The sequence below is a fragment of the Ictidomys tridecemlineatus genome, chromosome 13, assembly GCF_052094955.1.
Source record: "Ictidomys tridecemlineatus isolate mIctTri1 chromosome 13, mIctTri1.hap1, whole genome shotgun sequence".
In the NCBI taxonomy this organism is placed as follows: Eukaryota; Metazoa; Chordata; class Mammalia; order Rodentia; family Sciuridae; genus Ictidomys; species Ictidomys tridecemlineatus.
Window position 1 is genome coordinate 77,645,457 of NC_135489.1, and position 14,047 is coordinate 77,659,503.

The 14,047-nt window shown below is 44.7% G+C and overlaps 1 protein-coding gene across 5 annotated transcripts in view; it reads right to left on the reverse strand.

Moving 5' to 3' along the window:
• Positions 1-14,047, reverse strand: part of LOC101970728 (E3 ubiquitin-protein ligase RNF213-like) — a 196,186-nt gene that overhangs the window by 47,886 nt on the left and 134,253 nt on the right. For 3 of the 5 annotated variants that reach the window (XM_078030409.1, XM_078030410.1, XM_078030414.1), the window contains 11 exons: positions 13,929-14,020; positions 13,146-13,397; positions 10,739-10,871; positions 10,314-10,397; positions 9,841-10,021; positions 9,413-9,614; positions 6,278-6,355; positions 5,551-5,745; positions 5,001-5,090; positions 4,738-4,916; positions 2,336-3,181 (listed from right to left, as the gene is read on the reverse strand). The exons of 1 other annotated variant lie outside the window; for it this stretch is intronic. In XM_078030409.1, the coding sequence (XP_077886535.1) occupies positions 3,028-3,181; positions 4,738-4,916; positions 5,001-5,090; positions 5,551-5,745; positions 6,278-6,355; positions 9,413-9,614; positions 9,841-10,021; positions 10,314-10,397; positions 10,739-10,871; positions 13,146-13,397; positions 13,929-14,020 (1,640 nt within the window). In that variant the 3' untranslated portion in view covers positions 2,336-3,027. Of the gene's footprint in view, positions 1-2,335; positions 3,182-4,737; positions 4,917-5,000; positions 5,091-5,550; positions 5,746-6,277; positions 6,356-9,412; positions 9,615-9,840; positions 10,022-10,313; positions 10,398-10,738; positions 10,872-13,145; positions 13,398-13,928; positions 14,021-14,047 lie in introns of those variants that run through there. One more of the 5 variants, XM_078030411.1, reaches the window with a different exon arrangement.

Sequence of the window (14,047 nt, forward strand, 5' to 3'; positions counted from 1 at the left end):
AAGACCCATGTTCAGATCTTTCTGGGCTGTGGTGTGTCAGCTTGATTGTGTTAGAGCTAGGGTTCTGAGGAAGTAGCAGTTTTCTGGGATGAGGTCCCATGGTGTCTCGGGTACAGGTAGTGATCGGGAAGAATACTGACCTTGGTGGGGCCATGTGAAGGGAAAGGAGCACACTGTAGACTGTGGAGCCCCTGAGCAGAAGCAGCCTCAAGAGCAGTGGGGGGGGATGCTGCATCTCAGGGCCCTCCCCAGTTGGCTCTCTGAAGCACTCCACCAGCTGAGAAGGAAGCAGGCTCAATGCCCCTACAGGGAAGGTCTAAGTTTTGCTAGCATTTTCTCTTAGGAGAAAGCACTCGTGCTTGTTTTTCCAACTGGAAATCCCAGGATTCTGAATGCTTGAGCATATGCTTAGTGAACTTGAAGGGGTCAGAACATTGAAGAACACAATGTGAGTGCCAATTGCTGCTTGAACCACTGGTGCCCAGCTCCAGGCCTCAGGGCTTATATCCCATGGAGCACTCTGCGTGTACTTTGAATGGCAGCCTCACTTGGTGCTTCTGGCATCACATCAGAGATGCTTTCCATGTGCACACTGGGGCAAGCAGGCATGCCAGAATTTGGGTAAGTTTGGCTGGGCCCTTTGAACTGGTGTTTTGCTCACAGTGATCATCAGTGGAAGTTTGTTTTTAAGTCAAAATTGCCTTAACATCTAAGAACAGCAGAAATAGCCCATGGCTGTCTCTCTTAACAGGTGGCAAAATCTCCTAAGTGTTAAGGATGGAAAGGGCTTGAGGGCAATGACTTGAAGTTCTATTTCTTTCACTGCCTTGAAAGAAAGTCTTCTCCATCCCACAGACTGACTTACTGAGTTAGGTAGTTTTTATTCTTACTCCTTGGTAGCTGGAACTCTGCTGTTTCAGTGATGTCCCTTTAAACAGAAGACACCCCTGCCCCAGGCCAGACTTAAGCTTTTTCTACTGTGGACAAGCTGTTCTGCTGTTATTCTGTCCAGTGAAGTTTAGCATCTCACATTCTAGAGTGTGCTCTTCATTTATAAACCATCCACTTCATGAATACTTATGCAAGGGCATTTCCACAAAAACTCAAAACCACTCCCACAGCCTAGCTGAGGTCTACATGCCATACATAGTAGCATGGCTCCCAAAGAGAGGGATCCTTTAGCAGCAGAACTCAAGTTTATTAAAACAGCATTACATTATAATGAAATTTAGTTTTACCTGTGCTAGCCCAGGGTATTTTTGCATAAATCATGCTAGATATGACAGTTAAGGCTTTGAAAGCATAGCATACAAAATAAAACATCTTAATTAAAGACAATTCATACCAGTGATAAAAAAAATGTCCAGGCCAAAGGGAGAAAAAGGGTCTTCACATCAAGAACTTGAAACCTGATTCCACTTGTGAAGGTGTGGCAATGAAGAATGGTATGAGTCTTGAGTGTCACCTGCTGGCCCCGGAAAACTGCCCCCCACCTCCCAGGCAGGTAGGCTGAGCCCTCCTGCTTGCAGGTGGCAGGCAACTGGTAGGAATAGGAGTGGCTTGCATAGTCTGGAATGTTCATCACAGCTCTCTAAATGGAAATGTGTGTTATGAAAGGAGTTACTACCTGAGATCTGTCACTGCACTTTCTTTGTGGTGGTCTGCTGTGAGAAGTCATCCATGGAAATGGAATCACTTCCTTCTGCACCTACCTTTGCAGGTGTGCACAGGGCCTGTGCCAGGTAACTTTTTTTTTCTTTTTTCTTTTTTTGTGGTGTTGTGGGTTGAACCTCTGACCTTGTGAATGTGAGGCAAGCACTCTACTACTGAGCTGTGCCCTCCTTCCCCATTCTGCATTTCTGTAGCTCAAAAGTACACAGGCCTGATATCAAGTTGATTGGGTCCCTAACTTATCTGGAATATACTTGAAAGTCAGGGCCTCCTAGGTGTGGATGGCTGGATCTCACTGCAAACGAGTTCTGAGCTGTGAGGTACAGGAATTTATGCAGTGGTCCAGGACATCAAAGTGGGTTTCAAACAGAGACAAAACTTAATGAAAAATGCAGCACAAGATCGAGGAGAGTAATTTTTCCTTTTTCAGAAACAGAACTGGTTTTGTACTCGCTCTGAGGCTTAGTTTTTCTGGTGTGGTTGAGACCCAAAGAAAGGACCAGGAATGCATATACTCAGGGAAGCTGAGATCACACCAAGACTTCATGCTTATGCAGTGCAAAGCCAAAAACTCCCCATGCCATCTCTAAGAGCCTGCCTCTGATCCATGCTGACAATGACAAACTTTCATTTAGAATCTCAAGATATGAGAACTGGAAAGCACTTTGGCTGTCAGTCAATTCCATTTTATTCATGGGGAAACCAAAACCCAAGCAGCGTCCCAACTCTCATGTTCTCCAGAGTTGTTGGCTCTGACCCTTTGGAATCTAGCAGTGACTTACAGTGGAGTCTCATGTGCGGACCCCCTGGCTTTCCTCATGTTAGTGAGAAGACAAAAAGAGTGTGGTATTATTTTCACAACTTGGAACTCAAGAAATATGAGTACAGAACTCAGAATTTAAGGGACTGGGAGAGAGAAGAAAATCAGGTTCTCTTCTGTGTGCGCAGAATATCATAGGGAAGAAAAGACACCAAACCCCCTGCATTCGGCCTCTGTGTAGCAACATGAGGAAGCACGAGGAACAGGCTGCAGGTCCAACACAGGTCATTGCTGGGTGTAACCCCTATTGTGACTCTTCCTTTCTGTTGCTCCTTGAATGCATAGGATGGTGGTTGATTTCCAGTTTCAACTAACTGCCATTCTCACCACTTGATACTCATAATATAAAGTGAAAGTTCTGGATCTTCATGTGTTCCAGAAACAGCCTAGCTCTCAAAAAATCCATCAGCTGGCACAGTGCATGCTGGCCTTGAATTCAGTGCTGTGCCAACACTTTCCTTCCAGGTGCCCCCAGAGGCATGGTGGAGGGAAGGGGAGCTGTGTCCGCAGCACATAAAGAGACAGAGTACAGAATCCTATTTTGCTTGCCGGTCCTGTTTCCGTGCAGCTGCCACTTTCCACACAGAGACGCAGCTGGCCAGCAGTATCTCTTCTGGAAACTGGGATTCCACTTCTGGAAGAACTTCACTCTCTTTAGTTTCCATGTAAGGCACCAGAGTGTCCCTCAGGCTGTAAAATCAGGCACAAGAGAGAGTGTTTAGAACATCAGGAGCCTATCAGTTCTCACTCTTTACAGGGTTGGGGTGCTATGACAAGAAATACTGAAGGTCAGCCTCAAGTCAGCCAGCTGCCCAGTTCCTGAGCTGGAACTGGAGTCCCAGGCCCAAGGCTTCTGGAGGGTGGAGCTCCTTCAATGATGCTCAGCTAGGCCATTTCAAGCACTCCACTGACAGGTATGGCTGGCTGCATCAGAAACAAAGCTTTGGCGTTCAGAAAAGCCAGGTATTCCCTCTTATGTTTTATCTTACCAAAGGCTGCAAATTCTCTAGGAAGGGGAACTTTACTGTACAGGCATGTGCCATATGGCCTGAGGGCAGAAATAGCAAATATAGCCTGACTGTCCATCCAGAAAGCCAGTCAAGTGAAATACCTGCCTCATATCACACATAAAAGTGAACTGACTAATGAAACAAATGTACAACATAGAACTATAAAAGCAGCAGAAGAAAACAATATGGTTTAGTACCCTAGGATGTGATAAAGGTGGCCTTTAGTGTATGTCTCCATGGAGGCTTTTTTTGGGGGGGTGGTGGTAACTAGGGATTAAAACCAAGGATTCTTAGCCACTAAGCCACATCCCTAGCCCTTTTAAATATTTTCTTTATAGATAGGGCCTTGCTGAGTTGCTTAGGGCCTTGATAAGTTGTTGAGGCTGGCTTTGAACTCATGATCCTCCTGATTCAGCATCCTGAGCTCCTGGGATTACAGGCATGCACAACTGCACCTGGCCCCACAAAGGCTTTATAAAAAAAAATCAGAATTGACTTCTAGTGCATTTGTTACATACTGATCAAAGATTAATCTGTTCTATACGAAGAGCTTTTTACAAATCATCAAGAAAGAGATAAACAGATTGGGTGTGATGGCATATGCCTGTAATCCCAACAACTCAGGAGGCTGATGCAGGAGGATTGCATAGTTGAGGAGAGCCTCAGTAATAGTGAGATCTATCTCAAAATAAAAAATAAAAAGAGCTGGGGATGCAGCTCAGTAGTTAAGTACTCATGGGTTAAATCCCTGGCACCAAAAGAAGAAAAGAAAGAGATCAACTTCCCCACCCAATAACCAAAAGTGACCAAAAGATAATTTGAGGATTGATACACAAATGGTGATAGACTTAAAAATGTGCCCAGCTGCACAAGTAGGTAGGGAAACACAAATGAAAACAAGATACCATTTTTTTTTGCCATTAGATTGACACAAATGTAAATTCTTATAATTATGGATATTTTAGATTTCACACATTGGTGTAGCTTTTTCTACCTAATCTAAAATGCATACCTTTTTGACATAGTTAAGTCTACTTGTTATAATGAGAATATAGGATTTTGTAGTTGTTTTAAAATGTCTCCAAAAGATTAAAACTAAAGAAGCAAGTCCTCAGTTGCTCTGGTGATGGAGAACAGAAGACAGAGGGTCCTGTGTTAAGATGGAACTACCTTCAAGTCAATGGGAAACAGCAAACATTCTGCAAACCTGCCTGCCAGCGGGTATACACACAGTACCTCCATTCAGGTTTGAAGCTGTCCTGGGTCTGAATGTTTCTTAGTTTCAACACCATCAGCTCATGTAGCTCCATGAGGAAAGCATCTAGGTCTGTGTGATTCAAGAAGGTGCTGAGGAGCTTAGCACTTTCTGGGCTGAGGTCTGCTTTGTATCTAGAACTGATTTCCCGAAAGGGATCCTAAAAAAGATGATCAAGTACAACATCAAAGCCTGGGACCAGTGTGCAGCTCCCTAAGTCTGGGCAGAGGCAGGGAAGACTCACTTTCTTCAGTCGCAGTAGCTGTTCCGACTTAAAAGCAGAGAGTAACTGCCATAGGGCAATGACGTGCTTTAACTGACATCTGCTTAAGGCCTGGAAGAGGAAGAGAGTCCCAAGTAGGAGGTGAAGACTTACACCCTCCCTTGGTATACCCCAACGACTCTGAGTACTACCCCAGGGCACTCCTCTCTGCTTCATCCATTTCCTGTCATGAGGCCACCTCTATTCCATCCTCAAGTTTACCTGCCTCATCTTGCAAACATCTGAGAGTTTCCCACTCCTGCAGCAGCTCATATCTGTGAGTATCATGCAGTGAGGAGGTAGTCAATGTCCTCAGTCACCTGTGCATCCTGCTCTACTAGGTGGTCAGCACTGAGTGTCCTTGCTTCTCCTGTCCCCAGTGTGTGCTGCTATTCTGTGGACTGGTTACGGGTGGGGGTTCCTGACTACCCCTTTCCACAGATGCCTGCACCACGCTCCTGCGTGGTAGCATTCTAGCAGGAAAATAAGATGAGGTTATGCTGATTCTCCTTGAAAAGTGTACAATACCTACCTTTAAAACTGGAGTTGTTTGGTCGTCCATTCGCAGGATTTCTTGGACATACACATTCAGGTGCATATTTGGATCCCCACCAACTGTGCCTAGAAAGCCCAGAGTGACCTCTATGACAGAGAGGGCTTCACAGGCACTGCTGTAGGACTGAAGCTCTCCACTGATGGCACTCATTGCTGAGTGGGGAAGGGGGCTCTAAAATCAAAAGCAGAGGCTTGGGTCAGGCTATTGCTTCTCCTACTTGGTAAGACCCTAACTGTGAGCTGCCACCCCAGGCGGGGCCAGCTATCCAGCACTTGTGGTAAGAGCTGATGCTTTTGCTTGAGCTGATGCTGAGTGCCGCAGCCTTTCAGACTTTGCACAGAAATGGATCTGAGCTAACTGAATACTATACATGACCCATGAGGACATGGAGAGGCACAAGAGCCTTTCCACCTGTCTGTAGCAGAAGCTAAGGGGAATGAGTGAGCGAGTTCTTGACCCGTAGCACCATGGTCATGATATCTCATTAAGAAAACAATCCCTAAGGGGTTAGTCTGTAAATCAAGAAAATTTGGTGATCTGCCATTTTGCTTGTCTCTCCAGAGAGCACTGGGCTATTAGGGGGCCCCTTGGGTACTTAGGGAGCCAGAGAGCCTAGACCTCACAGCAGACACCAAGATGGGACTGGACTGTCCTTATGTATGTGGATGGAACAATCCTGCAAGTGAGAGTTTATCATGATCACCTGTGCCATTTTGTTCTTGATGTCCACAAAGAGATGTTCAAAGTTCCAGTCATGTCTGTATACCAGCGTGGGTATCCCCTAAGATGAGAAAGAAAAAAAAAGTTTTTGGACATTAAATCCATAGAGGAGACTTCCATCTGATGACAGATGTATTCTTCAGCAGTGACTCAGTGGAAGTACCAAGCCATACAGTATACACCCGGGCAAAGCATGTAACTTTGTTGTCTCCTGATGACTCTGTTCCACCCTCACTCTTTGGACACAGTAACATAAGAAATCCAGCCTGGCTACAGTGGCTTTGCAGATATTGCCCTGTGGAATAATGTATCTGAGGACCACAAGAGAGGAAGAGCATTGGCAGATCAGGAATGATGAGGAATGGGAATGTGCACATTTGTGATCTATCAAGCAACACTGAGCAGAGACCGTGCACAAGGCAGCCACTGTCAGGATGAAAATTCCACCAGAAAACTTCTAGAACTAATAAATGAATTCAGCAAAGTAGTAGGATATAAAATCAATACCCATCAATCAAACACATTCTTATACATCAACAATGAATCCACTGAAAAAGAAATTAGGAAAACAACCCCATTCACAATAGCCTTAAATAAAATAAAATACCTGGGAATCAACCTAACAAAAGAGGTGAAAGACCTCTATAATGAAAACTACAAAACACTAAAGAAACAAATTGAAGAAAACCTCAGAAGATGGAAATATCTCCCATACTCATGGATAGACAGAATTAATATTGTCAAGATGCCATACTACCCAATGACATTCTTCATAGAAATAAAAAAAGCAATTATGAAATTTATCTGGAAAAATAAGAGACCTAGAATAGCCAAAGCATTCCCTAGCAAGAAAAGTGAAGCAGGAGGCATCACAATACAAGCCCTTAAACTATACTATAGAACTATAGTAACAAAAACAGAATGGTATTGGTACCAAAATAGACATATAGACCAATGGTACAGAATAAAAGACACAGACACCAACCACATAAATATGGACAGAGGTGCCAAAAATATTCACTGGAGAAAAGATAACAACATATTCAACAAATGGTGCTGGCAAAACTGGGAATTTATATGCAGCAAAATAAAATCAAGCCTCTATTTCTCACCCTGCATAAAAATCAACGGAAAGTGGATCAAACACTTAGACGCTATAACAGAGACCCTGTGACTAATAGAAGAAAAAAAATAGGCCCAAATCTTCACCATGTTGGCCTAGGACCTGACTTCCTTAACAAGACCGCTAAAGACAAGAAGTAAAATCAAGAATCAAAACATGGGATGGATTCAAATTAAAAAGCTTCTTCTCAGCAAAAGAAACAATAATGAAAGAAGAGAGCCTACAGATTGGAAGAAAATCTTTACCACATGCATCTCTGATAAAGCATTAATTTCTAGGATATATAAAGAACTCAAAAAATTCAATACCATGAAACCAAATAATTCAATCAATAAATGGGCTACAGAACTGAACAGACACTTCACAGAAGAATAAATACAATTGATTAACAAATCTATGAAAGAGTGTGCAACATATCTGGCAATTAGATAAATGCAAATCAAAACCACACTAAGATTTTAATCTCACTCCTTATGAATGGCAGTCATCAAGAATACAGGCAACAGTAAATGTTGGTGAGGATGTAGGGAAAACGGTGCACTCATACATTGCTGGTGGGACTGCAAATTGGTGTAACCACTATAGAAAGCAGTATGGAGATTCCTCAGAAGACTTGGAATTTGACCCAGCTCTCTCATTCCTCAGTTTATACCCAAAGGACTTAAAATCAGCAAACTACAGTAATACAGCTGCGTTAGCATTTACAGCAGCTCAATTCACAACAGCTAAACTATGGAACCAACTGATATCAATAGATGGTGTATATTTTCAATGGAATATTACTCAGCTTAAAGAAGAATAAAATTATGGCATTTGCCAGTAAATGGATTGAGTTGGAGAATATCATGCTAAGCAAAATGAGCCAAAGGCTGAATGTTTTCTGTAATATGTGGATGCTAATTCACAATAATTGGGGCACTAGAGAAGAACAGAGTTATCTGAGATTAGGTAGAGGGAAGTGAAGGGAGGATAGAGGATGGGATATGGGAATAGAAAGGATAGTAGAACAAAACAGGCATTATTATTTTATGTATAGATATGACTACATGACCAATGTGATGTAGTACATCTATAAGTACATTCAGAAAAATGAGAAATTATATCTTATCTATATATGATATATCAAAGTTCATAAATGCATTCTACTATCATATATAACTAATTGAAGCAAATGAATTTTTTAAAAATTTTTTTAAATAGCTTTGGGATATAACAACTGAAAGGCTAATTGCAGGCAATGAGGGAATAGATACATCTGAGTATAACACCTGGCTGGACCTGGAAGGATGAGTGCAGCCATGGTAAGAGACAAGTGCCACTGTGCTCAGGGAGTCAGGAGGCAGGTCACAGGGTTTGTTGCAGCAAGGAAGGAAGGGGCTGGAGACACCTGGAAGGTTGAGCTAGGGTCAGGTGACAGGGCCCCTGTGCCAGATAGGGGAGTGTGGTGGAGGCCATTGTAATACTGTCCACATGCTGTGGACTGGCTGGGGGTGGGGGTTCCTGACTTCCCATTTCCAGGGGTGCCTGCACTGATGCTCCCTGCATAAGGGCATTCTGGCAGGAAACTAAGATGAAGTGGTGCTACTGGCACTGGGCAACTGGACTGATGGCTGAATGCTCTGAAGTGAAGCCAAGGCCATAGCAGTTAGAGGACGAGAGAATGGGGAAGGTCTGTGTGGTGGTTCCTGGGCACGGACTGCATATGCAATTGAAGGGGTGGCAGCAGTGAGGTCTTCTTGTTGGTGCCATTAACTGTAGTGGAAACCCAGTCCACTGACACTTGAGGCTGCCCTGGGGGACAGGTGCAGACAGTGATGGTGATATGGAAGAGAGCTGGGGACACCTCCTGGCCCAGAGAAGGCATAGGGACTACAGAACACAGTGGGGAGGTGATAACACAGACGAGACCCTGGGTGTCACTTTAGTCTATTCCCCCTGAAACTCACAAGGGCTGTTCATAACTACAGCAAATCGTTGGCAGAGGGCCCAGCCTACCTTGAGGGTCAGCCGGGGCTTGCCCTGGAGGAAGCGGCTGCTAATCTGCCGCTGGATCTTCTCTAGGTCAAATTCCTGCAATGTCTCCCCACCTTGCTCCACTTGATACTGGCAGTTGGAGATAATCAGTGGAATCAGGTCTTGCTCCACTTCGTAACTGACAACATGCAGGTCAGTGACCTCCGAGGCATCCACGGAATAGCTGAGGGACACAAGATACAATTTTTGGTGTCCAGAGCAGGTGTGTGGGGCCTAGGGCTTTGGGGAATATGTTCCTGCTTCTGCCATCATAGAGTGAGCAAGTGAAAACCATGTGTAAATATGAGGCTTTGTTGAGGAAGGCTGAGCGAGGGTCTGGGGGATAGGAGCTGTTGCTGGCTGGAGTCTATAGCCTGGCTTGGTGGCAGGGTGGTGGGTTTACGCAGTACCTGCTGTTTTCCTTGGAGAACTTCTCCACTGTGTAGATAATTTCATTGTGAAGGTTAATCAAGTAGCTGACTAATGCAGTTGAGCAGAGACCTAGGCCCCGACGCCGGGGCAAGATGACTTCAAAATCTGTGTCCAGATCCAAGTCAGAGTTGCAGTAGTCTTTAGGTAACTTGATTTCACCTTTAAAAGACAGGGTCATTTCTAGGTAGAGGGATGTTGCTCCAGGCATTTGGGTCACAGCCTGGAGGCAGGGGAGGAGGAGGGCAGCCAGGGGCATCCTTCTCCACAGAGCTGGGCCCTGGCCATTAAGTTTCCAGTGCTCTCAACTCCTTTCTGATTTTATATTTATAGATTCAGGATGACTGTGGGTTACTTTGGAGGTTGGTTCACGTATCCCAGCACTGTCATCAACAGGTTGCATTGCCACATACACAGCAGGGTGTGGCAGAGCCACATGGAGGAGGACACTTACCATTGGTCTCCAGTGATTGCCTCAGTGCATTCCACGTGGACAGGAAGATGGTGATCCTGTTGTGGAATAGCTGCCTCAGTCCCTCTGTTGAACAAAACACTTGGTAAGACCCCATGGAAACAACCCCCACCACCACGCTGGCCAGGGTCAAACCACAAGGCATGCTCCCAAGAACCTGACCCTGCACCTTCCCTCACTCAGCAGCATGTCTGAGTTTCAAGTTTTAGGCTGTATGAGAAGCTGGAGAGGGGGAGGGCTTTCCAGCCACAGCAGTGGCTCATGGCCCATCTCTGGGATTTGGCATCCTTTGCCTCTTTCTCTACCTTAGGACCTGAGCCCCACCCTCATGTCCCAGCCTGAATGATCCTTTTGAACCACCAAACATGGATGGTCCTGATCTTTCTTGGAGAAGGCAGCAGTCATACCTGAACTGTGACTGCTAATAAAACTCTTGATGGAACAGTATTCATCTTTTGGAACATTCTGGAATCGTTTCACTAGATCCCTTTGCAGGGCCAAAATCTCAGGCAGGAATTTCACCAGTCTTAGTTCTGCCTCCTGGAAAAGGGAAGATGGCTCAGTAACACTTCCTCTGTTTAACTGAGAAACAACATGGGGAGTATAGATTTGGGGGCAGGATAGGGACTTAGTGGTTTAATGTGGTCAGTGGATTGTTTTACATGATTATACCCTGAAGCTTGCAAATGGGAAAGAGGTCATCCCATCCTTTTACCAAGTGGTGAGGGATGTAGGATGAACTGGATCAAGTCCCCGCCATCCTCTAATGAAAAGCTGCCTCAAGGACTGAGCTGAGTTCTGAATCTCAGTTTGCACAAGAATCAACTCTAGATGACCAACGACCCAGATGTAAGACTTGACCTCTGCAGCTGCCAGCAGAAAAAGAGGGGAAACACTGGGGACACTGGCACAGGCAATGGGTTTCAGGATAGGACCCCAAACCCACAGGAAGTAAGAGCAAATGACAAATTGGATTATATCAAACTAAATAGTTTCTGCACAGCAAAGAAAAAAAACAGAGTAAAGAGACAACCTACAGAATGGAAGAAATAGCTGCCAATTCCTCACCTGATAGCAGGAAAATACCCAGAATATATAACTTAAAAAATTTAATAATAAAAAAATCAAAGTAATCCAATTTAAAAATGAGTAAATGATCCGAATAGATACTTCTCAAAAGAAGAAATACAAATGGTTTACAGATATATTAAAAATGCTCAATATCAGTAGCCATTAAGGAAATGCAAATCAAAATTACAATGAGATACCATCCCACCACAGTTAGAATGGCTCTGATTAAAAAAATAAGATAGGCATGGTGGCACACACCTGTAATCCCAACTACTCAGGAGCCTAAGGCAGGAGTGTCACAAGTTCTCGGCTAATCTGGGCAACTTAGTGAGACTCTGTCTTAAAAAAAAAAAGATAGTGGGGGAGCTGGGTATGGGGGCAATAGCTCAGTAGTAGAGCATTGCTTGCTTAGCAAGCCCAAGAAGGCCCTGGGTTCAATTGCCACTAGTCCTCCACCCCAAAAATAGATGAACCCAAACATAAAATAACAAATGCTAGCAAAGAGGAAGAGGAAAAGGAAATCTAATATACTGCTGGTGACAATGTAAATTAGTACCCCAGAATGGAGAACAGTTTGGAGTTCCCTCAAACTGAAAAAAAAAATATCTACCATTTGATCCAACTATCCCATTCCAAAGGAAATCAGCATATCAAAGAGGCACTGCACACCCATGTTTATGTGGCACCATTCCCAATAGCTAAAATGTGGAATTAGCCTAGAAGGCCATCAGCAGATGAATGGATAAAGAAGATGTGGTTTATATATGTAATAGAACATGATTCATCTGTAAGAAAAATGAACTCCAGTCATTTTCAGAAAAATGGATAGAACAAGATAACATTCTGTTAAGTGGAACAATCCACACATAGAGACAAGATCAGTGCATGCTATATGCATACAAGGAAATATCACATCTATTCTCATTAATGTGTGCAACTAATGAATTAATAAAAATAATTTGGAAAAAAAATTTTTAAAATTGACTCTTGGGTCCACTGTTGGGTGTGAGGCTGCTGAAAGAAAAGACCAAGGCCTACTGCAGCGGTAGCTGATGTGATTTTGGGTTTTGTTCTGAAGGGCCAGGATCCAGCATCCTCGGTCAAATGAAACCATATCTTGATAAGGGATCACAACACTAACATGAAGTCCTTCCTAGTGTAAGCACCAGACGTTCCCCAATCATTCTGCTCCCTGCCAGCTGTGATACTGGTCCATGAGGGAGCTGGCGAGAACCTCTACTGTGGCCCAGGAGAGCTCAAGTGGGTCAAAGCTGGGGATGGTTTCTGGGCCTGGCAGGTGTGACTCCACACTCTGCAGCCCTATCATGCAGCACACTGCCTCCTGCCTGCAGGGCACAGGGAGGGCTCTGGTGTGGTTTTGGTGTGCATTCTTGACTGTTCAGCAGGGACTTGCTGGTGACCACCTGCTCAGCTTCTGGGGATGAAGACAAGGCATCACAACTGAGTGCTCATGGTGGTCCCTCCTGGCCTTCAAGTTCGAAACAGATCACCACTAATCGCACTCATGTGCATATTTCACCTGTGACTTCAGCAGATGTGTCTTAAGACCTCTGCACTCTCCCTGAGACTCATGCTACAGGCCTTGCATTCAGAATCACAGTGCTGATGGGATTGGTTAGGGTTCTGCCCCTAGGAATGATGACTTTGAACCCAAGCATGGGGCCTCCTAGTCCTCAGGGGAAGTCTACTAGGAAAAGGAGGCAGCCCATGAAGCAGACACACCTTCTGCAGGAACTGCCAGAGCACGGGCACCATCTCCTTGCCGTTCTTCTGTTCCACAATGTGCTTAAGGTATTTGACTGTGATCTTTTTCCTGCAGCTCCAAATCTTTGAGCAATGAACCACACTTTTCTGGCGCAGTTGGGGCAAGAAGCTTGCTGGGTCACCATATATGATTTTGGCCACGGGGTTGGAACTGATGCGCTCATCCTGGCTAATGAGCATGCTCACAGTCAGCAGGGTCTTATCTAGATGCTGGATAAAGAAACAATACAGCATTCTGTAAGTGACACATTGTCACAGACAACCAGGCAGCTCATGGACCCACAGTGGCTCCTTAGGAATCTGCGTGCAACCCGGATGCTTGCTTTTGCTGTCTTTCACTGTGATTGGGGGGTTCCTTGTTCATAGTGTTCTTGCCTCCCCAAACAGAGTGAGACTCGGGGCCTTTATTTCACCACCCTTTTGCTTCTTGACTTCCTTGACCTGCTGTGGATAGTCAGCTCTGTGATGTTCTCAGCAGAGCATTCATAAATCCAGATTGTCGATGCATTTCTGGACGGTCTCTTACTTTCACATTCTGCTGTAAACAGCAGTGGAGAGCAAGCTACCGCCTGCCCTGTGGAATTGATAATTGTTGGCCTGATTTATGACCATTGCAATAGGGGTACCTGGGGATAGCAGAAGGAGAAGTTTCTCCAGGTGAGGCCTCTGATGGCCCTCCTAAGGACAGTGGGCCAACAGTCCTCCACAGATTAATGGAGAGAGGACTAGGGAGCCACTTACCTCCAATTCAGGGAGAAGAAGAGCTTTGATGTGTTTTTCCCAATTGTTTCTCTGTTCTTTGGTTGACAATTCTTCATCAAAATTTAAATGCCCTGCAAAGAAAACCAAACTGTGTTACC